Consider the following 22,519-nt stretch of genomic DNA (forward strand, 5'->3'; position numbering starts at 1 on the left):
TCCACTCCTCTTTTCTCCATTGTTGAATGATATTCGGTACGCTGATTGAGCAGGTGCTATGAAATGTATAGTGATTAGTTCAAGAACCTTAGCAAGTGAAGCTCTTCTGTATGGAGATAATGCAATACAAATGTAATCGTTGTAATCTTTTCGTTACTCATTTAGCCTTAATTATACTTGTACTTTCCAGGAAACGAGAGAAACTCTCGAGAATTTTGAGACTTGTTTGGTTGTAGGGATTTAACCTTGTCTGTTTAATGGTCATAAAGCTTAAGGGCCATATAGCAGAGGCCCTTAAACATGCGAAAAGTTCCATAGAGTAACAAAGCTGGAGCCAAAATTGAAGCTCATGAGTTCGGGATTCTAGTTTTTTTTAAAGTTATTGGGTTCTAAATTGATAATTTGTACCTATTCAATTGAATTTTTAAAGACAAATACATGGTTCATACTAAAGCTACTGAATTCGTCCAAACCAGTAAGTTATACTCTAGCTCCACCCCTGTATGTTAACGTTGAACTAGTTCAGTAGTTTGTGACAACTTACAACTTACAAATGTCTGTATATTTTGAAGTACAATGCAAATAGTAGAGGAAGTGAAACCAACTAAGGGAAAAAAAAAACTCATTTCTGACAGTAGATGGAAGGGTCTTCAGAGTCGCCAAACTAGATGTTCATAAGCTAAGTTGAGACCGTAAAATACAATGGGCCTAACTTAGACTTTTTGAATAGTTTAAGTGCACTTGCCATGAAATTTCCTAAGTTTGAATCAATGTAAATATAACTAAGAAATAGTTAGCTTAAAGTGTTAATTCACATTATGGTTTGTGATTATATATTCATGTAATTGATTACTGAGCAATAAAAATGCAATGCTTGAGATTAGAACTTGGTTGAATTTTGAACCCTAAGCTAATATTTAATCTTATGTTCAAGAGGTTTAAAATCTAACATAAAAATTTTTAAAATACCTTATATATATATCGTGTAATTTTTAGTTGGGAGGAATCCGATGAAATCTCTTATTGTCCTCTAGATCCGCCCCTGAATCTGATACGTCCATCAACTAACCGATCTAACCTATGAAATTCATTATTCATTAAATATTATGAGAACCAGTCTTGTTTTAAAATAGGAAAAAGGAACGTCAAAAATAATTAGAGAGAGAATAAAGCAAAAAACAAAGGGAAAAGAGAAAGATTCAGTGTGCTCTATTTCGAAAACTGGGGGCTTCTTAACCCCTTTTAAAACAAAACACCAAGACTGAGAGTCCCCAATCAGGTAATATTGAAAAATAACAGTAAGGACTAATTTGTCATTTCATGTCTACCGTTATTTTTAATCTTCTTCCAGCATAATCTAAAAATATAAAAAATATAAATACCTCTTTCAATTCACCGTCTAATAAGACTTCCTATACGATTTCTCAATTTCTCTCTTTCAATTTTTCCAACCGACGAGCTATAACCGGAAAAAGCAACTCCCGGAAAATACTTTTATTTGATAAACGAATGCTGCAATAGATTGATCAATCTAGGGTTTCGGTGAAGATTGTAGCGAAGCAATGGCAAAAGGCAGGTTAAATCGGCATCAAGGAAAGAGATCATCGACAGTGGTTTTAGTACTTTCGATGCTTCTGATGCTAACAGTTGTGCTTCTAATGCTTCTCGCTCTTGGCATTTTTAATCTTCCTGTTGGTTCCGATGATGAGTCATCGAAGTCATCTACTCAGGATCACATCAAGTTCAAGCGGTTCAACTTAGATATGTACGTATATTGTTTTGGATATCAGAGAATTGATTAATTTCACTGATTTTATATGCTTAGAGTATGTTTTAACTGTTGCTGCCGATCCAATGAGTTTCTCTTGGGCTGTATTTCTGAAAAGAGATTCATTTTGCAGAGGAGAAGGTGACGGACTGGGGAAAAGAGGGGAACAATGGACGGAGATCTTATCTTGGGAGCCCCGTGCGTTTGTTTACCACAATTTCTTGGTGAGCGTTTCGCTCTTGCTCTTCGTTAAGTGACCATAATCTTAGACATTTTTGGTCTTATTTTGTTAATTTGTTCTTGTCTACTGAATTGTTAGAAAAATATCCATATAGATGAGCTAAGGTTTAGTTGTGTTACATTACATTAGTTCTGTTATCTGGTTAGAGATTTTTCTATGCTCGTGTAAGGGTGAGATTTAGAGAGCCTCTACAATGGACGGAGATCTTATCTTGGGAGCCCCGTGCGTTTGTTTACCACAATTTCTTGGTGAGCGTTTCTCTCCTGCTCTTCGTTAAGTGACCATAATCTTAGACATTTTTGGTCTTATTTTGTTAATTTGTTCTTGTCTACTGAATTGTTAGAAAAATATCCATATAGATGAGCTAAGGTTTAGTTGTGTTACATTACATTAGTTCTGTTATCTGGTTAGAGATTTTTCTATGCTCGTGTAAGGGTGAGATTTAGAGAGCCTCTAGTTTTATGTACCACTCATTTGCATTGAAGTTTAATTTTTTAGCATGAGAATATCCATATAAGTGAGCTAAGGTTTAGTTATTGTTGTTATATAGAATTAGTTATGGTATTTGGTTAGAGATTTGTATGCTTGTGTAAGACGAGATCTAGTGAACTTGCCTGAACATGATTGGTGCCGATCACACTAGTGGCAATAGAGGCTAGGTGGTGGCAATTGAGAGGTTGTCACTGAACATTCCTAGTCACGAGTGGAAAGAGGTCAAAATGACAAGGCAAGGCCGTATGCTCGCTTGGCTCCTCATGGAGTATAGCTCAGTTCCAAACTTCTGTTTGGGGAACGGGGAAACGCCCATGCTAATTTTATAGAACCACTCATTTGTATTAAAGGTTAGTTATTTAGCATTAGAATAAACAGACCAAAATAAAGCATAATGGTTCCAAAGTATTCATATAGTATACCCAACCAATTTGAGGGCGACAGTAATTGATTATTTTCTCAGTAATTTGTGCTTGTATGCACTTCTATATATTCCTCTAGAAGTGCCAGTCTTTCTATCTATTTTTCAATTTTATATTTCATGTAGTCGCTCACTTGCTCCTAGATCATATTAATTATAACGTGTGTTATTCTTTTGTGATTCACTAAGATATTGTTAAATGGAAAAGTTTTAATGTGACAATGTGGTTTGCATTTTGACAGTCCAAGGAAGAATGTGAATACTTGATAAATCAAGCTAAGCCTCACATGATGAAGTCATCAGTTGTTGATAGCAAAACCGGTCAGAGTAAAGATAGCAGGTTTTGTTCTGCTAATTTTTTTACTTTCATTAACTGCCAGTTTGCCACAACAAACATTTTTTAAGTCTTTTCGTCATCGATAATATTTTTCTTCTAATAGCTTGCTTTGGAGACTTTATTCTTTTTGTCCTTCATTTACTATTTCAGTTTGAGGACACCTCAAAATGTCTGCCTCCATCCTATTTAATAGTACTAATTATTTTATGCAACTCCTACAATGTTTAAGAATTTAATTTGAGCGATATTCTCCTTAACGTGTTACTTTTCAATTGCTACTTACTGTTTTCCACTGCTATCACAAAGTAGACAAATCTTACTAGCATTTTAAAACTTGTGTCGGGTTAAATGGTGTCATCTGAAATAGGATGGAGAAGGGAATAGTTTTTTCCTATGTTGCTCTGTCTCTAAACAAATGAAACTGACTGTGTGTCAGATCCTCCAAAAGTAGTGCATTTTTGGAGGATACGACACCTGAGCGGCATATTTTGGAGAGTCCGAGCAATATAGGTTTTTCTATGGAACTGATGTTCTGACAGTTTTATATAACAGGGTTCGTACAAGTTCGGGAATGTTTTTGAGGAGAGGGCGAGATAAAGTTATCAGAAATATTGAGAAGAGGATAGCAGATTATACATTCATTCCTGCAGGTACGAGGACTGGGCGATACCATGCAAAAATCATAGCGTATGAACTCTTTGTTGTCATTGTCACCCACAAGTTATTGTTAGAAAATTATATATGGGAAACATTCGCCAATTACGTGCTTTATTTGTTCTTTTATAAGTAGCAATGGTTGTATACTTAAAACCTCTTACGTAGTAATCATCAAATTTCAAAATTTTCTATTACTTATAGTTAAGCTTAACTTAAGTGAGGTTTAGGATATTTAATTTCCATTTTATTCATGTTAATTGCAGAGCTTAAATGTACATTGTCCTGTGTAGAGATATCTTAGGCTGTTAGGGTGATTCTATTGGTTTTCCTCTTCACTACACAAAATAATGTGAGTGGGTGATTCTATTCTTGTTGGTTAGAGTCACTAATGTTCAAGGGAAATGAAGATTGATACTACGCAGATGTGTATTCATCCTCTGTTAGGGTCATAATAATGTTTTACTTCCCTTGAGAATTCCCTGATTAGCTAAGCTTGTTTACAGAACACGGAGAAGGTCTACAAGTTTTACATTATGAAGTTGGACAGAAATATGAGCCTCATTATGACTACTTTCTTGACAACTTCAACACCAAAAATGGGGGCCAACGCATAGCTACTCTTCTCATGTATCTGTAAGATTTATAATTCCTCAAATAATTACATGATAGATAGATCTGGTAGAAGTTCTGAATTTCTTCGAAGTTGCATGCATAATTAATACACAGCGATTGCTTGTTTTATTTGTTTATCTGGGGTATATGCAGATCAGATGTTGAAGAAGGGGGTGAGACTGTTTTCCCAGCAGCAAAGGGAAACTTCAGTTCTAGTCCTGGGTGGAATGAGTTGTCAGAATGTGCCAAAAAGGGCCTCTCTGTCAAACCAAAGATGGGCGACGCTTTGCTTTTCTGGAGCATGCGGCCTGATGCTACTTTGGATCCATCGAGTTTGCATGGTGCTTCTCTTTCTCCTTAATCTCCCACTATTAACACCTTTTAAACCTTCTTTAATGTGAATGTTTCCCCTTTCCTTCCTTCCTTTCCCATAAGAACTCTTACAGAAAAAGATGCAAGTTTACCTGTAGCATACAGGTTAATTGGGTCAGTTTCTTCTTGATTTGGACAGTGGATGTCTGATTTTACTTCCTACGAGAACTAGTTTTTCTTTTAGTCTTCTAACAGCTTTGATCTGCGCAACTTAATTTTATTCCAGGTGGTTGCCCTGTGATTAAAGGGAACAAATGGTCATCTACCAAGTGGATGCATGTTGGTGAATACAAGAACTAATTTTCTTTCAAAAAGGTATCTCCATTTTGGAAATTATTCTCAAATATCTAGTAGCTTATAACTCCTCATAGTCAACTTTCTCTTGATCCGTGCTGAGTGGTGATTAGGACATGGTCTCAAGTACAGTGAAAAAAGTGTTGTGCACATGAACGAGTTAATAATCAATACAATCCTAACCATCAACCTATAGCACTTGCTATAAGTGATTCCTTGCAAACACTTGCAATTTCTGTCAAATCCTCTTAAGGTAGCAATGAGATAGGCTTGTCAGTTGGGGCCTCATGCTAGTGTCGCATCAAACTCTTTAAGTGCTACCATCTTTTAGAATAACCTACTTCATCTCTCTCTCTCTTTCAAATTGAATACTTATGGCCTTCCTGATTTGGTTATAGCATGCTAACCGTTAATTCACCTTAACTCGTCTCTCTATCTCCAATATTACACAAAATGCATGACTTCCTCAGAATTAATCTATTTTGCTCTATATCCAAATGTAAGCACTTTAGCAGTAAAATGTGAAAGAATCTGCACTTGCCTTCATGGACAATGCATTTTCACTTTGCTTATGAATTTTTTTTGTTGCGATTCAGATATTTAGGCTGAGTTACAGGCGGTGATGGATCCCAACCTTATTGTAGTTGTGGAGAATGGTGCTTGCTTGGGCTGTTTAGACTTCTGTCGCGGATGTGATGCTTATTGCCAGACTTCCATTAACATATACGCGAGCCATTTGCTTGCCGGTTTTAAAGAATTAAACATACTTGTGGTTTCTACATACACCGTTGTGTTGGTCTAGTTAGGTCAGAATAGTTGGCGGCTAACTATATCAGAAATCAGAGTTTGAATTATGTTATCTATTGCATGGTGCTAGGTTTTATAGTCTCTGATTTTCACTGCAATTTTGTTATCCTCCGGACATAAACGTAACCTCGGCTCTCTTTTTACTTCTTCATGAAAAGTGAATGTGTAACGGAAAATGAAATAGGATAGAAAGAGGTAATGGTCAAAAACACTTGTAGTATCACTTTTTTGCGAGTTTCATATCTGAACTATAAGGTGTTTGCGTTTTTCACTTGAACTATCAATCAACTATTTATCAAAACATATCTCAAAGCTAACTAGATGTAGTGTTGAATACAATCGTCAAAAGGCGTGTTACAGCTGACTTGCCCATAAAATTTATCAACATTGCAGTTGACTCGTTAATTTTGAAACATGTTTAGATAAATAGTTGGTGATTATTTTAGTTGAAAAACACAAATACCTAATAGATCAGAAAGGAAATTTGCAAAAGAAAAATACTTCTTCAGGTGTCAACTTCTGTTGATTAAATATAAGAGAGTAATTCAACTATAACCACAAAAAGAATATATTTATTATAGGCTTATAGCTATCTATTACATTGTTATCAAAACTGTGTTCGAGATGTCAACGTATCAAAGAATCTGCTGCTCCTTTTACATGGACATTCAATCAAAACAATATATCATAAGACCTGAAAATAGATTATTTACACCACCAAATGTGAGCTATGAGGATTAACATTAGAATTAGAGGTAATTTGGATGAGTTACCTTCTCAGTGTTAATGGTACGTAGCTCGCTTAATATCTCAGCAAAATCAGGAGGCGGCAACCGCGTAAAGTGTATATTCTCGCCTGTGAATGGATGCCTAAATCTGCAAATTAGATTCACATATCGATAATCATACGAGCATATTAATTTATCCATGCTGAATAGAAGCAACATAATATTCAAGTTTACCCGAGGGTTAAAGCATGAAGGCAAGGTCTGTCAATATGAGAAACCAATTGCGAAAGTTTCCCATGAAAACTTGGTGGTGTTCTAGGCTGAAGAAGCGAAATGGCCATGTTCTTCGTACCTCCATACACTTCATCACCCATAAGAGGTATACCTAGGTACTTCGCATGAGCACGTATCTGTTTCATTAAATCAAGAGCTAAGATTAACGGGCTAAAAAGATTGAAGAGCATATATTTGAGATTTGAAAGAATGCACTATATCAAGCTGGCAAAGCATGAGATTGACAATGTTTTGGCAGAAGAGTGAAAAATTGTCATGAGTAACTAAGAGTCCATGTGATATTGTACCTGATGAGTGCGACCAGTTTCTAACCTCCATTCAACCAATGCGGAGCCACCCTCAGCAAGTTTTTCGATTACTTTATACCTGAAAATATTACTTGATTTACTTGTCGCTGGAAGACTCACATCAGCATGTATTTTGAAGAGAAGCAAGTAGACCTTGTGGACAAGGATTTCACATTTGTTTTGGGTGAGTGTGTGTGTGTGTAGTTGTGGAGGTGGAACTAAATGGAGCAGGGAAGAGCTGTGGAATTTGATATTCAAATACTAATCAACACATGGCAAAGAAAACAAAGAATGAAAGAGTTTCCAGCACCTACTGACTGCATGACGGGATTTTCCACTTTTAGGTGATCCAGGGATAGCAGCCATACGGATTCTGTTATTAGAATCACGACCAATTGGAATATCAACGCGTCCTGAAACTGATGCTGGTACCCCACAAGTAATGCTGACATAAACTCTCTTTATGGTATGTTTCTTAAACTGCTCAGCTAAATCGGCAAGAGAATGCTCGTTCTGTAGGGACATGAAAGATATTTAAATTAAGCAAGATAGTCCAGTAACTTAAGCGCCAAATTCTCAAAAGATAAGGGAAATATCTAGATATGAATTACCCATCTTCAGAGCCTGTAAGTAGGAATCACCTTCGCTACAACAAGCAATCCACTTGTTCCTTTGTCTAACCTATGCACAATTCCTGGCCGAACAGATGACTCACACATAACAGAAGAGTCGTCAACATTAGGACTTCGATTGGCAGAAAACACATTCAATTCATCATCAGAAGCATCCTCCACATCAGAAAGCCTTTCCTCGCCAGGGAATGAAACAGTGGGAAGACTGCAGTGGTGAAGAATTCCGCTTACAAGCGTTCCAGTAGCATTTCCTGGTGCAGGATGAACTACCTGTATTGAAACAAAAATCCCATTTGAGCTTTCTAAAACAGTCATGTAGCAGTTCAAACATCCACATTATTAATTTCAGTACTAGAACTATGAAAATGGTTTAAGTACACCGACATCCAGAATGGAATTATTACATCAAACTTCATGTATTAAAGTTTTATTTCCTGGTTATGAGTATCTATGTGGTTAATGAACTTCTTCTTTACAAATGAATAACAAAATAAAAGAGTCTCAAATCACTCAAATCCAAGAGCACATAATGAAGATCGCCATTATCGAACTCAACAACAACATACCCAGTGTAATCCCACAAGTGGGGTTTGGCCATATGGGTAGGGTAGAGTGTACGCAGACCACCTTACCTGTACCTCGTAGAGATAGAGAGTTGTTTCCAATAGACCCTCAAGCTTAAAATAAAGCATTTCCAAGCAGTTTGAAAAATGGCATGCAAAAGTGAGCAAACTAAACATCATAAAACAGAACTGTGGTAAGCGATTCCACTCTTGTCCAGTGTCTGAATAATAAATCTCCATTTGCATTCTAAGAAAGATGCAAAACAACTATTCAGTAGATTATTCTAGTACTTACCATGTGAGCGGGCTTGTTAACAACAAGCACATGCTCATCTTCATACACTATATCCAAGGGTATATCCTCTGGTTCAGCTCTTAAAGGCTTCAAATCAGATATTGTACAATTAACGTTATCCCCACCCTTAACCATATGTGAGACCTGCAAAGGTAAAAATCGAATCTTCACCAACAAAACAAGAAACAGAGCACAAAACTGAGACAAATCCCAAATTTTAAGCCAGTGAATGATAGAGTACCACTGCACCCTCTTCTTAATATAAATACAATCAAACTTCTTTTAGGTGTAGTTCCGTCGAGGCGCCAAGATCAAACTCCGGCCTCCCACGGTGATATAATATCTTTCGGGTCGAGTCCGTATCGCCGCGGAGCAACTAAGTTATTTTACATGTTTTAGCATTTTAGTAAGCAACCAAAAAATACCTAGTGGAATGACAAAGTTATAGAGAGGTTTGGCAATAGTATATAGTTTCAACTTTTTACTGTATCTATATAATGTTTTAAGTGAGAAGCAGTGGGACCTTATCAGTGACGCGGCCATTGACGGAAACAAGGCCAGAGCGGATGCTAGACTGAACACGAGCTCTGCTAACTCCTTCGATGCGGGAACTGACCCATGAATCTAGTCTGAGCTTTCCGGTCTTGGCATCAACTGTTTCTTCGAGCTTGACGCCGGAGTAATTGGACCTCCGGCCGGGAATTTCATCCGGTGAGTCGTCGGAATCTGAGTCTCCGGGGAATTTGGAAAATGCTCTGCAAATGAAGCTTGAAATCCTAGAAAGAGAAAATGGTTTTGGGTTTTGTGGGAGCAAAGAAAACGAAGACGTCGTATTGAGTACCAGCATCGCCAATGTCTCTGATTTTTGTCCCTTGAGGATGAGGTGAAAAGAAGATAGTATGAAATTAAACGCCGTCGTTTTAGGTCGAGTTTTTTTTTTTTTTTTGATTTTCCACCTGTGTATATGATAGAAGCATTGGAGTGAGACTAAATTCAAATTTATAAGGACAAGAGACAAAAAAGATAACAGATATCTCACCATAATTCATGTTGGTGGATCGAGTTAGCTCAATGTTCCCTACGTAGAATGTAACCTCACTTACTTTTTGTATCTTTTGGATTAATAAGAGTTGTATTTCACGCATTCCTTGACTATTTTAATGTATAGTTGGAAGAAAAATTACTCACTAATACTCTTTTGCACTATTTTTGTGGATATTTAGGAATAAATACCTAATATTTTTACGTAAGAGCACAGAGTGTTTATATGATTACATCAAACAGATGAATGCATGGTGTATATTTGAACACACAACATTCACTTAATATTAAATCATATAATCATGATAAAGCTGAATTGATTTGATGCAATCATCAGTATTTACAAATTCCAAGCGAAAGGTAACTCAATCTTTTGATCAAGTAAAATATTATGTTGCTTAGACTCTTTAAAAATGTCGACGGATAGTGTTGAGTCTTCTCAAATTAGTGCATTTTTTATGTAACCAACACAGGTGCGACAACAATTTTAAAGAATCCGAATAACATGAAATACAACAACAACCCAGTGAAATCCCACATCGTGGGGTCTGGGGAGGGTAGAGTGTACGCAGACCTGACTCCTACCAATGTAGGACGGCTATTTCCGAAAGACCCTCGGCTCAATAAAAGCATAGAAAAAGGTCAGACAAGCCGAATAACATGAAATCTTAAACATGATTTTGTGTGTATTCTTATTTAACTTTCACTTAATTTTACATGGGTAAAACCTTAATAAAGCAAGATGCACTTCATTGCATTTTTATCACTCAATTCAATATTCAAATACAGTTATAAACAAGTTTCTGGTTGCACAAAGAACTGAACACTCCTCTCCCTCTGAAACTGCTGTTATTTCACTTACAATTTTTACACAATGGAAGAATCTTATTCATGGAAAATGCTTGTAACTATCATACAGATGAAGAAATGGTCAATTTCATCTTTGCCTCACTTCATCAACCGTTCCTCTTCTCATCATGGCGACAAATTCTTCGTAGTTAATTAACCCATCCTACATTTATGAAAACAGACATTATATAACACAAACTTTGTTGCATTGAAAAAAGAAGAAGAATTATAAGAGAATTGGCTAACTTTGTTTGTGTCAACATCATCTAGGATTTCATCTATTGTAGCTTCATCCCCCATTCCATATTCTTCCATAGCATGTCTAAGTTCATCTCTTGTAATAAATCTGGCATACCAAAACAAGCAGTACAAAACAGTCAAATATTAAACCAAGAATCAGGTATAACTCTCAAGTTTGAACAAAGGTACAGTCAAACCTCTTTATAACAATCATCCTGTATAGCAACATTTCATTATAATGGCCATGTTTTCTTTGGGATCGATTTTTTATTTTATGGTATATTAGATGTTTTCAATAATAATATTTCACTATAGCAGCCAAAAAGTATCCATACAAACGATGCTGTAATAGAGAGGTTTGATTGTATTTACAAATAAGAATGCAGGTTAGTAGTTCTCAAGGAACACTTTGTTATGAAAACAGGACCCTCGGGTGGTTGTGGGGGTATGGGTGGTTACATTGTTTGAAGGGGGTTCACTTGAATCCCGTTTGTTGGAAATTTATAGTGTGCAAATGGGGTAACAAAAAAAAAATTGGTATATACATAAATTGTTTAATCTAAGGAATACTTCTAATGTAACAATAAAGGTCACACAAAATTGTAGTTTGAATCCTAGGTGTGGCATTCTTGCATTCTTGCATTTTCTTAAATCCCCTCGTTAGAATTTCTGACTCAGTTACTGGTCGGGGGAGGAGAAAACAGGATTTGAAATGCATCATAGTGTTGTTATATTGTGCCTATGGACATGATAAGTTCGACATGAAGGAAAATGGAGAATATACATACCCGCTATTATCCTTGTCAAAAAACTGGAAAGCCTTATTCAAGTTCTCTTCTGTCTCAAGTTTGTGTCGATGCATCATAGCAGTAATGAACTCGATGTAGTCTATAGTCCCACTGTTGTCAACATCTGCCTGCAATAGCAAAAAATGTCAATGCAAGAAATGTATACATTTAATAAAATTGACACAAATAAATCAAACATTATAACATTCTTACTGCTTCCATCAGTTGTTTTATTTCAGCTTCAGTGAGCTTGGATCCTAGCCTAGACAGCCCTGATTTAAGTTCTTCGTACGTGATTGTACCGCTCCCATCAGTATCCATGTTATTGAACATCTGCTTCAGTCCCTTGATTTCTTCTTCTGATGAGCTTTCCGCTATAACCTTCAAGCAATTTGTATACTATTAGTTGAGTGGTCATCTGAGAAAATAACCCTCAAAACGAAAAGTGTGTCACATAAATTGAAACAAAGGGAGTAAACGTTATAGCCCATTACTTAGTGGTTATTTTGGTACCTTAATAGCAAGTTTCTTCATCTTGTTCATTGCTCTGAATTGCTTCAGCCTTAATAAAACAGCACTATCAATAGGCTTGTCTGATGCATCACCGTCTTTCTTGAGCCACGGATGTTCTGGATCATACATTATCAACCGGATTCTATTATCAATTTAACTATTATAGTAAAGTCATGACAAACTACTTTACTAACATAATGAGTAAAGTTCAGTTATCATACGTGAAATTGATACAGATCGAGACGTATATGCATGACTTACCCAGGGCTTCATTTGCCGTGATCCGTTTTTTAGGATCCAGTATCAACATTTTCCTCACAAGATCCTTTGCTGAGGCAGAGATAGAAGGCCATGGAGATGATTCAAAATCCAATTGACCTTTAACAATTTCTTCAAATATGCCCTTTTCATTCTCTGATGTACAAGTACAAAACACATGGAGGAAATTTTCAAATCAAGAAAGCAGAATATTAGATGGGCGTCATGAGGGAGCTAATAATTCAAATCATGACAACAATAAATCAGATGACAAAGAAAAACATACTAAAAGAGGCACAATAATTTAATATAGTTTGTTCAGTTGATCTACATATGAAAAACTAATATAAAAGAAAATATTAAAACTACAGAGAACATAATCTCCCCCCAAGAAAAACTCTTATTACAACAAAAGATTAGTTCTTCAAAATCGACACACCTTATTTTTCCGATTACAAATTCACCTATTATGAACAGTTTAGTTAGTTACCTGTAATTATCTTCGAACTAACAGTACACTGTCAATATAGAGAAGTTGAACTCATTATGAGTTCCTCATAAGAGAGTAGTTTTTCTACTAAAAATGTTTACTACTCTACCGAAAGAACACATTATTATAGGAGAAAAAAAAGTAAAAACAGCGTTACATGCCACTTTTTGGCCTTGTCTTTGAAAAATAGTCATTGTCATGGAGTTTCGAGTTATACCATGAAACTTGAAACTCCACAACAGTAGTTGTTTTTCCAATCATTGAGGCTGAAAAGTAGTATATGTGAATTTTACGCGAAAGAAAGTGTTGTTACCAGCCCAGAAGGGAGGAAATCCACTTAATAAAATGTACAAAATAACTCCAGCACTCCATACATCTATCTCCTTCCCATACTTGCGCTTCAACACCTCTGGAGCAACATAATATGCACTTCCAACAATATCCTTGTAAATTTTTCCTGCAGAATAATTAATTCACTAAAATGTAATTCTTATTGCAAGTTGATAATCCGAAAGTAATCAAAATCCTTAACATGTTTATATTCATACTCCAAGTAAATATTTCTTTACTTCTTTTATGTGAAGACTAAAACGACTTTAAATTATGTTCAATTCGATTCAACTTAAGAACGTGTGAGATAAGACAATTCCATAAATTTGAAGAGCAACATGTCTACTATATCTCACTAAATTTTGCCAGTTCGACAATACTTATGAATAATTTAACAAGATAGGTAGAACCAATATTGTACAAAATTTTGATAGTACGGCAAAAGTTATGAAAGATTGAGCAAGAAGCAAGTTTTGTCAATTCCCTTATGAACAATTTGTATCAAAGTGTACACACTAGTCATAACTTGTGTACGTGATAAGTTTTGTCTATCCAATATAACTTTGTGAACAATACGTACCAAAGTTATGTCCCACCCAATATTATTTATTAGACCACTTGGTAGAAAAGTTCCTTTTTTATAAAGAGAAAAAAAAACAAGTAAAGCCTTACCATTATTTAAAAGAAATCATGTTCAATCAAACAGCGAAAAGACAGATACTTTTAAATGTTATCATTTGATTTAATGTGTTATTGGGGTTATTTTAAAAAAAATCATGTTCAATCAAACAGCAAAGAGACGGGCGTGTTTTTAACCATCACCATTTGATTCAATGTGTTATTGAGCTTTTTTTTAAAAAAAAAAAAAATTATGTTCAATCAAAGAGCAAGCGACCGGACGGCTTTAACCGGATTAGTTGTGTTTGCTCGTTTTACACGGGAATATAAGGAAAATATGCATTGACCTGTCACTTTCAATTGACTAGGTCAACCACATATGTAAAGTCTTGTAAACTCAGGACCAAAGTCTATTAAATTGTCACATCAAATTGACTCTAATGTTCTTCTCAATTGCAACAATCTATATGTTTCATGATTTTTGTAAACTTTAAACCGCGTAAAGGAGCAGAAAGTCACAAGTCTCCTTTTATCATTACAAAAGTTTTGGATTCTAGTCTTAGTATTGAATTACTTTTGATAAAATATAATAAAAGTATGTGTTCGTTTTTCGTCCTTTAGGACATGTTTAATAAGCCTTAATCAACCTATAGAGTAGCATAGCTCATAGTGAATTCAATCTCAGGGTTTTAAATAGGCTTCTCAATAGGTGTATTGTGCTAAAACCTTAAAACAACAAATAAAAGAAGACCGGGGATAAGTGAGGGTTGCTCAGTTGGTTAAGTACCTCCACCCACGACCGATAGGTCCTGGGTTCGAGTCTCACTGGAGGGAAAGTGTAGAAATACTATAAATCCTCTAAAATTGGGGATAAAAAAAAAAAAAAGAAGAAGAAGACTAGAGGAGCAATACTTTTAACAATGATTAAAGAATTTGAGTGACTAATCGTCTCATTCAGCCAAGTAATCAAGCTTAACTTATATGGTCACTAGACTCAAAACAACTCCAATTAACATTATCATCAATTTATCTGAATAATTAAAGTCTTTATTTAAGGGTCGATTTCTGAGATAATTTTTTAATTAATATCATTTATTATCTTGAAAAGTCACTTTTTTTGTTAAAATAAATTGAAATCAAGAAGAAGAGTAACTTCCTAAAGTAATACTACTATTAATTAAATAATCATCTGAAAAATCAAGTTTTATATCCAGCCAAGTAATCAAACCTATTGTTCAAAGTAGTTGTCACATCACATCAAAAATAATAATATAACATGATTAATGAAGGAAGTGAACAAATAAAAACAATATAGAAAGCCAACAAGGATTGTGATAGAGGGTCAAGGATAAGAACTCAATCGCCTTTGTTAGGTATAGAAAGTCTCAATGTGAACCCTAATTTAATCGAAGTCCAATATATGTTCCGAACTCGATTCAAAAGGAAGTAGAAGTGAATAACTTGAGTAAAAATATTGATAATAAAGTAGGGCAAAGTGCAGCTTGGTGCCCTAAGCTTTTGCTATGTGCAGAGTCTGAAGAAGGGTCGGACCATTGTATACAATTTTAAACTGTGTTTCTGCAAGAGACTCTCAGACGACATATTTGACCCTATATAAAACTAGCCAAAGGCTTAGAATGAGACGTTTTCAGAGCACAAAACCATGACCTAGTCGTGTTATAGTAAATTTATCAGTTACGTCAAGACTCCTTACGTAGATAATAAAGAAGCATGGGAGTAACATAATAACATATTAGAGGGGGAAAATGCAACTACACTAACCTTCTTCAATGAAAACAGAGAGCCCAAAATCAGTAGCCTTCAATGGAGAATCATCATCCTTACTAACCATCAAGAAATTCTCAGGTTTAAGATCTCTATGCATCACTCCCATAAAATGACAAACATGAACCACATTGACAATTTGTCTTCCAATTCTTGCTGCTTCTTTCTCTGAATAATTCCCTTTTGCTGTTATCCTATCAAAAAGCTCACCACCAGAACACAATTCCATAACCAAATGCAGATTATTTTTATCCTCATAAGCACCTTTAAATTCCACAATATTTGATTGTCCACTTAAATACTGAAGTATTGTAACTTCCCTTCTAACATCTTCAATATCCTTTGGACTTACCAATTTCCTTCTTGAAATTGATTTACATGCGTATTTCAATCCAGTGGATTTGTCACTACAAAGATATGTAATACCAAATTGACCTCTACCCAATTCTTTATCAAGATCATAGATTGTTTTTATATCTATATATGGCTTGCCTAAAATTGGACCAATTTCAGAAGTTGATGACATGAAAGTACTAGTCCTAGGCGTAGGCATCAAAGAAGATGTTGGCGCTGGTGCTGGTGCTGGTGCTGGTGCTGGTGTTCGTGATGGTGGTGATTCTTGTGGATATTTTTGAGATAATACGGGAATTGGATGATATTCCGGAGATTCTGATGGAGATGATGAAATTGGGACATCTCTATAATGTGGACAGCAACATTCTTTACTAAAACAGAGACCCATTGGTGATTTTTATTTTTTATTTTTTTTTGAGAAAAGGGGAGAAAGAGAATGGAGGTTTTTTTTTTTTTTTGATTTGAGAAAGAGATTTGTGGGTGTTGATGGATATTTATGGGTGTTAAGTAAAGTATTTTGATTCAGACTGAGAATGTTTTGATTGTGTTTTTTTGCAGCAGACTGTTTTGCTTTTAAAGGTGCTTTGCTTTGGCTTTGCCGTGTCACTTTTGGATATATTGTTGCTCTGCCTTTGGTTTATTCTTACTTTTTTAGCTAGCTTACGGTTTATACAAACTGAAATGTGAACAAGACGTGGACTAGCCATTGGATTGTCCAATTGCGGGCATCGAGGAACAAACGAGTAACTTTGTTCATATTATTCAAGTTAACTTGGGTATATCTTGACTAATTTTATTGGACACTTGATTAGTTTTTATTTAATTGTCAAATTTTAATATGACATATTTATTAAGAAAACAATGGTTGGTATAGTGAGTTTATCATTTTACCTCTATTAATTGATAGAATTTATTAACTCAATGTTAAAAAATTAAGGATATAATAGGAAGGAAAAAATTATCTTTTTTTTATTGGCTCTTGTTAGTCTTATCTTTTGTGTTTATATATACACAATTTTTTTTGTAATTCAATTATTCTATCATTACTTGCGATAAATATCATCCTAAAAATATTTATATATAATCTCTATAAATAAAAGTGGGGTAAATTAGGGGTGTGGGGTGGAGGGGATGGGGATTCATACTTCATTACATGCTCATCATAATTGCAGAAATAATGATAGTGACTCATCCTAGTGTGTAACAGAACATTTTTATGTACATCTATGATTTTTCCATGGGCTCATATCTGATGACTGCTCAAATCAACAACTACAAGTTGTGAAAACCATAAACAGAGGCCCATTAAAAATTCACAATAACCTGTCAGTCAATAAGTCACACATTATACCCAATTATACATATGGTATTTATCTCTAAACATGTAAGAACCTAAGATCAGCCCAATAACTTAGCTGTCTGGGTCACGGCGCACGGGTTTCACACACTTGGGGTGTACCTCATAGCCACACTCAAGGCATTGATAAGCCCATCCATAGCCCTGTTCATCACAATCACAACAGATAAAAGCTCCACCTCCATGGCCTTCTGGTACTAAAGTGAGCTCGTGCTTATGGCCCGAATGATTTTCAGTCTTCGGAAGGCCTTTTGCTATTTCATCCATTTGCTTCTCTAATATGCCTACTCTGGTCTTTGTGAATGGGTAAGCGTTCTCTTTATACAAGTTGATGAGGCTCCTACCTGTTGAGACATAATATACATTAAGTAACGAAACACATGCTCTGTCTAAAAGCTTGAGCTGTCAAATGAAATGATCACACGTGATAATACTATATACCTTGTTTGGTCACCGTTTTACCATCAGGGCCCAATACCACTAGGCTTGGAATCCCTCGGATATCAAAATACTTAGCTAGAGCTTTGATTGTTGGATCATCAAATGGGATTGCTAGCCACGGCATGGTCTCAAAATACGACGCGAACTCCACTTGGTTATGGTCACTTGATACAAATACTATCTCGAAATCTTCATCCGCCTTTCCCTCTAGCTGCTGCTTAATCTTTTTGTAGACTGAAATTAACCTCGGCATAAATTTTTTCGCAGGAATGCACCATTGTGCTGAGAAATAGAGTCCAACTGTTTTCCCCTTTAAAGTACCAACAGGCACCTACGAAATAAAAAGTATAGAAATGAGCACAACAAAATTGGTGAATATGATCTCGAGTACGTATTTAACATGTAACAAGTAGTAATCAAGAGGCACTATATTTCACAATCTATTCATGTATGGAAGACAAACATACTTGTTTAGGACTAGGATGTCCCAAAAGAACATCTCTGGCATCGTGTATTAGCAAATTGCTCAAGGTTTGGTTGTCGTGTTTCTCTTTCTCCTTCTCTCGTAACTCGTCCAACCTTTCTTTGGTAAACGGAAAAGCTTGCACTCCATATCGATACACGAGTTCAACTCCGTCTTTAATAACTGCAGCGTCTAATATGTTATCGTTAGGTTGTAGAATTATCAAACAAGGGATACCTTCGACATCAAATTTTTGGGTAAGGGCTCTCCTTGTTTCCAAGTCAGAGAAAGGAATTGCAAGCCAAGGCATTGATGACCTATAAGTATTGAAGGCATTTAAGTCTTCATCAGACGAAACAAACACGATTTCGAAACCGAGATTGATATTGCTGCATTCCTTAAGCTGCTGGTACACATTGACTAGCAGGTTTGTAAACTTCGTACATGGTGAATACCAGTTAGCTGAAAAGTAAAGGCCAACAACTTTTCCCTCAAGTTCCGAAACTTTCACCTGCGTCAACACAGCTAATATATCATAAAATCATCGCACTAAATTCAAGGATTACACACCCACACCCACAACACACAGATTATCATCTCCGGAGGGAAATGGGCATTTTACGTCAACAGAGAATGGGCCAAAAAATTAGAGGGGATGCTATCATATATGCCTATAGCGTAAAATTCACGATACTAACAAATTGCTGAGCGTGCCATACCAATTGCAGCTTAACAATGTTTTGAGTTGTAACTTTCCCATTAGAGAATTGCCAATTTGCCATACCAACTATGTCAAATCACATTAAGTCCATCTACTATTATTTTGGGACACCAACATGTCCTAATTCAAATCATCTGCTTTTGCCTTCAACAAACATAGATCTTAATTCAAGATCTACATTCATACGTACTTTCTCAAGTGCTACATATAACAAAAAGATCATAACTTGAGAATAAACATTCACTCCCTCGAATTAATAGTGCAATTTCCAAATATGTAAAACCTGAAATTTTCCATCCAGTGTCCATAGATCTCACTAATTCGAATCCGCACACGTTAAACTTAAACACACTCAGGTCTCAAACTCGAACTCCAGATCTCTAGTTAAATGTAAAGGAATCATATCCATCTCATCACCGATAACAACATTATTTATACAAACAAGTTACAGTAAGTTATTTTTTTTTCGGCATAATGCTACTGTTTAATTTATTTTAAACGATTCGACTTATAGAAAAAAAAAAATTAGCTCAACCAGCAAATCGTTAGCACCGATTATTTATTTTTAAAATCGAAGATTCTATGTTCGAATTCACGGAAAAAACGTACCTGAGCTCCGGTAGGAGAGAGAAGAAAATCGCCATCTTTGGATTCTAAAATCGACAAATAATCACCACCACCACCACCAGAAAGAACTTGAGAATGAGAATTTTTTAAAGAAAAAGAGTGATAAACAGGTACAAAACTATTATCAATTTCTTCTTCTGCTTCTTCTTCCTTGATACTAGTAATATTATTCTTTTCCAATTCCTCCATTTTTTCCAATCTCACAAAAAAAATAAAAAAAAAATTCTCCCCCTTAGTAATAATGAGTTTGGAGTTGGGTGTTTTGTGTTGTTTGGGAAAGTTATAGAGTAATTGTACGCATTTTTAAAAAAAAAAAATCTGTCTTAGCTATCTCTTCCGTATACATAGCTGTGTTTGATTTGTAACACGTAGCGTTTTTTTTTTCTCTCTCCTCTTAAAGTTTTCGTCCTGCTTCCTTCCTTCATCACCATCAATGTTGTGCTTTCCAAATTCTCTACTCTCTTTTCTTTGTTTTATGGCTAGATTGGTCGGGAATAAGTTATTTTGGTATTATTTATTTTTAATAAATAATAAAATATTATTATAATATTTAAATAATTTAACTCAGAATTAACTATTTTATTTAACCCTCCTATTAAATGAGTCCTAATTATTCAATGACAATAATATATTCTGACAAATTAAAGTTTGAGAAAAGTGAGGAATGCGCAAATCTTGAGAGGTAGATCGATTATTTTTGATAAATTATCGACAATAATAATAATAATAATAACATATTCAGTGTAGATTTACAAAGAAAAATTTAAAAAGATAGAATGTACACAAATTTAATCTAGAAGTATTTACGAAAATCATATTTCATTAAATGGTTTGGAAGAAATTGAATAATAAAAGGTATATTGAGAAAAGAAGAGCAATAATTGTACAAATATTAATGTGGTGCTTTTTATTTTTTGATATTCAAATTATGTAAATTTTGATCAATAATTAATTTATAATATAATATTTTTATAATATTGACATAAAAGGAATTGTAATTTATAGTTTTTTTATAGTTTTTAAATTTTATTTTAAAAATATTAAGTTGCTTTAATCTAATTAGCTTCAAAAATGGGTCAATTTAACTCTCGAAAAATGATAAATACAACATAAATTGAGTATTATTTTTTGTTCATCAATTGAAAAAAAATATTTTTATATTGATAAATTAATTAATTTTGTACTTTTCATTTGATGACAAATATTTGTAAACACACAAATGTTATAACATGCTTTAGGATTATAATTTAAGAAAGTTCATAGTCAAACAATGTTATGACATACTTAACATCGCAAATTTTGAAAGGCACTATTTCTTTTTCTAATTCTATTTTTAATTTAAAATATGTCCTATAAATTGAAATGAGTGAGATAATTTGTCAATTGCCACCTTAATCTTTGCATTTTACAATTTTTAAGAGTTAAATTCATTAAATCATTTGAATAATTAGAAGTGAAGTGAAGTATAAAATGTTTAATTTTTTTAACATAGAATTCAGTTCGACCAGATATGGAAAGTGTGACAAGATTAATTTACAAGTAAAATAATTAATAATGCTAACCATATCTTACATTGCCCAGGAAGAAAATGATCATTACTCTCATCATTAGTCACTTGACATAATTAATTAATTAATTAATAAGACATTAATCATTCCACTAAACACTTTGTAATTGTTTTCTGTGGCCACGTATATGTCAACTAATTTTAGGAAGAAGAAAATTAGCGCTTTAGGATTTCGTGGTGTTAACGTAATAAATTCCTCTTTTTCGGCTAAAAGATGAGGACACCTGTCGAATTTTCTATCTCATTCTTTTCTTTCACATTTTTAGTTGAAAGCAACACTTTTAACATTTAATAATTTTTACTTATGGAGTCGTCTTTATCAGAAAATATGTTATATTAAATGAAAAAAGGTTTAAATTATTTTTTAATTATTTAAAAAGGTGCACATATATTCTTAAATTATATTTTAGCTCAAAAATATTCTTTCCGTCATATTATTGACTCACTTTTACCGCTTTATTTGACAAAATGAAATGTATCCCCAACCCACCCCACCAATTAAAAAACCCAAATGCACCCATTAAAAGACTCAAACTCATCCTTGACTCCCGTAGTTATGGTTTCTTTAACTTCCTTAGTTATGGCTGCCACAATTAATTTGCAGCAGTTTTTAAGCAGCATACTTGATAGATATTTTTTTTATAAATATATAGCCAAAATAGATAGGGTTGTTCAAAATCAATTATAAGTCAGTCGTAAAATTGGCTATTGTCTTATTAATTGATATTGAATTATTGGACTAACGGCTGGTACACTGATAAAAATGTTATAATTAACGGTTTATTGGTGGAAACGGATTACTCCATTTCCTCATTGAGTAAATTAAATTGTTACTCCGTTAAGAATTATCGTACTTACATTTTTATTATAAGTATATAAAGTACATATTATATTAACCCTTAAATCTCATTTAATGTTGAAATAATAAGTTATTGTATGTGAATATTTATTAAATAAATGATTATGTGCATGCACTCTCAGATTTAGACTTTCAACTATGTGTCACTGTGATTTATAATAGCAGAATTATCAGCTAGAGTAGAGCTAGAAAAAATATTTTATTTGATGGGAGATCAATATATTATTAAGTGAAAGTGAAAGAACGGAGCGTGAAATGATCAACCCAATACACCATTTGATAACCACTCAATAATTATCTATGCGATATCAAACCAACCGATATCTAAATGATTGAAGACCAGCAAATTAGTATATTTAGAAGTCGAGATCCAATAAGCCAAATCATTAAGAATAGTTATCCGCCTGAGTCATCTAAT

The 22,519-nt window shown here is 34.4% G+C and overlaps 4 protein-coding genes across 4 annotated transcripts; 1 reads left to right on the forward strand and 3 right to left on the reverse strand.

Annotated features, from left to right (window-relative positions):
* Nucleotides 1-1,387: 1,387 nt before the first annotated feature.
* LOC129902438 (probable prolyl 4-hydroxylase 3) lies at nt 1,388-6,082 on the forward strand. The gene is made up of 8 exons (XM_055977672.1): nt 1,388-1,765; nt 1,902-1,992; nt 3,165-3,262; nt 3,812-3,909; nt 4,420-4,549; nt 4,682-4,869; nt 5,127-5,215; nt 5,791-6,082. Exons 1-7 carry the CDS (start codon nt 1,563-1,565, stop codon nt 5,198-5,200), a joined length of 882 nt encoding a protein of 293 aa, XP_055833647.1. The 5' UTR covers nt 1,388-1,562; the 3' UTR covers nt 5,201-5,215; nt 5,791-6,082.
* Nucleotides 6,083-6,545: 463 nt separating this feature from the next.
* LOC129902437 (RNA pseudouridine synthase 2, chloroplastic) lies at nt 6,546-9,771 on the reverse strand. Its single transcript, XM_055977671.1, has 8 exons — nt 9,324-9,771; nt 8,801-8,944; nt 7,952-8,212; nt 7,621-7,823; nt 7,311-7,389; nt 6,964-7,139; nt 6,775-6,877; nt 6,546-6,695 (listed from the first exon to the last, which is right to left on the reverse strand). Exons 1-8 carry the CDS (start codon nt 9,645-9,647, stop codon nt 6,687-6,689), a joined length of 1,299 nt encoding a protein of 432 aa, XP_055833646.1. The 5' UTR covers nt 9,648-9,771; the 3' UTR covers nt 6,546-6,686.
* Nucleotides 9,772-10,502: 731 nt separating this feature from the next.
* Nucleotides 10,503-16,777, reverse strand: LOC129902039 (calcium-dependent protein kinase 29). Its single transcript, XM_055977056.1, has 8 exons — nt 15,710-16,777; nt 13,293-13,436; nt 12,493-12,645; nt 12,232-12,347; nt 11,932-12,099; nt 11,719-11,846; nt 10,937-11,036; nt 10,503-10,853 (listed from the first exon to the last, which is right to left on the reverse strand). The coding sequence occupies exons 1-8, from the start codon at nt 16,452-16,454 to the stop codon at nt 10,779-10,781; spliced, it is 1,629 nt and encodes a 542-aa protein (XP_055833031.1). The 5' UTR covers nt 16,455-16,777; the 3' UTR covers nt 10,503-10,778.
* Nucleotides 16,778-17,232: 455 nt separating this feature from the next.
* On the reverse strand, nt 17,233-20,097 carry LOC129902040 (probable nucleoredoxin 2). Its single transcript, XM_055977057.1, has 4 exons — nt 19,658-20,097; nt 18,332-18,838; nt 17,865-18,195; nt 17,233-17,767 (listed from the first exon to the last, which is right to left on the reverse strand). The coding sequence occupies exons 1-4, from the start codon at nt 19,862-19,864 to the stop codon at nt 17,478-17,480; spliced, it is 1,335 nt and encodes a 444-aa protein (XP_055833032.1). The 5' UTR covers nt 19,865-20,097; the 3' UTR covers nt 17,233-17,477.
* Between the last annotated feature and the right edge of the window lie 2,422 nt (nt 20,098-22,519).

The sequence above is a fragment of the Solanum dulcamara genome, chromosome 9 (assembly GCF_947179165.1).
Source record: "Solanum dulcamara chromosome 9, daSolDulc1.2, whole genome shotgun sequence".
Taxonomy (NCBI): Eukaryota; Viridiplantae; Streptophyta; class Magnoliopsida; order Solanales; family Solanaceae; genus Solanum; species Solanum dulcamara.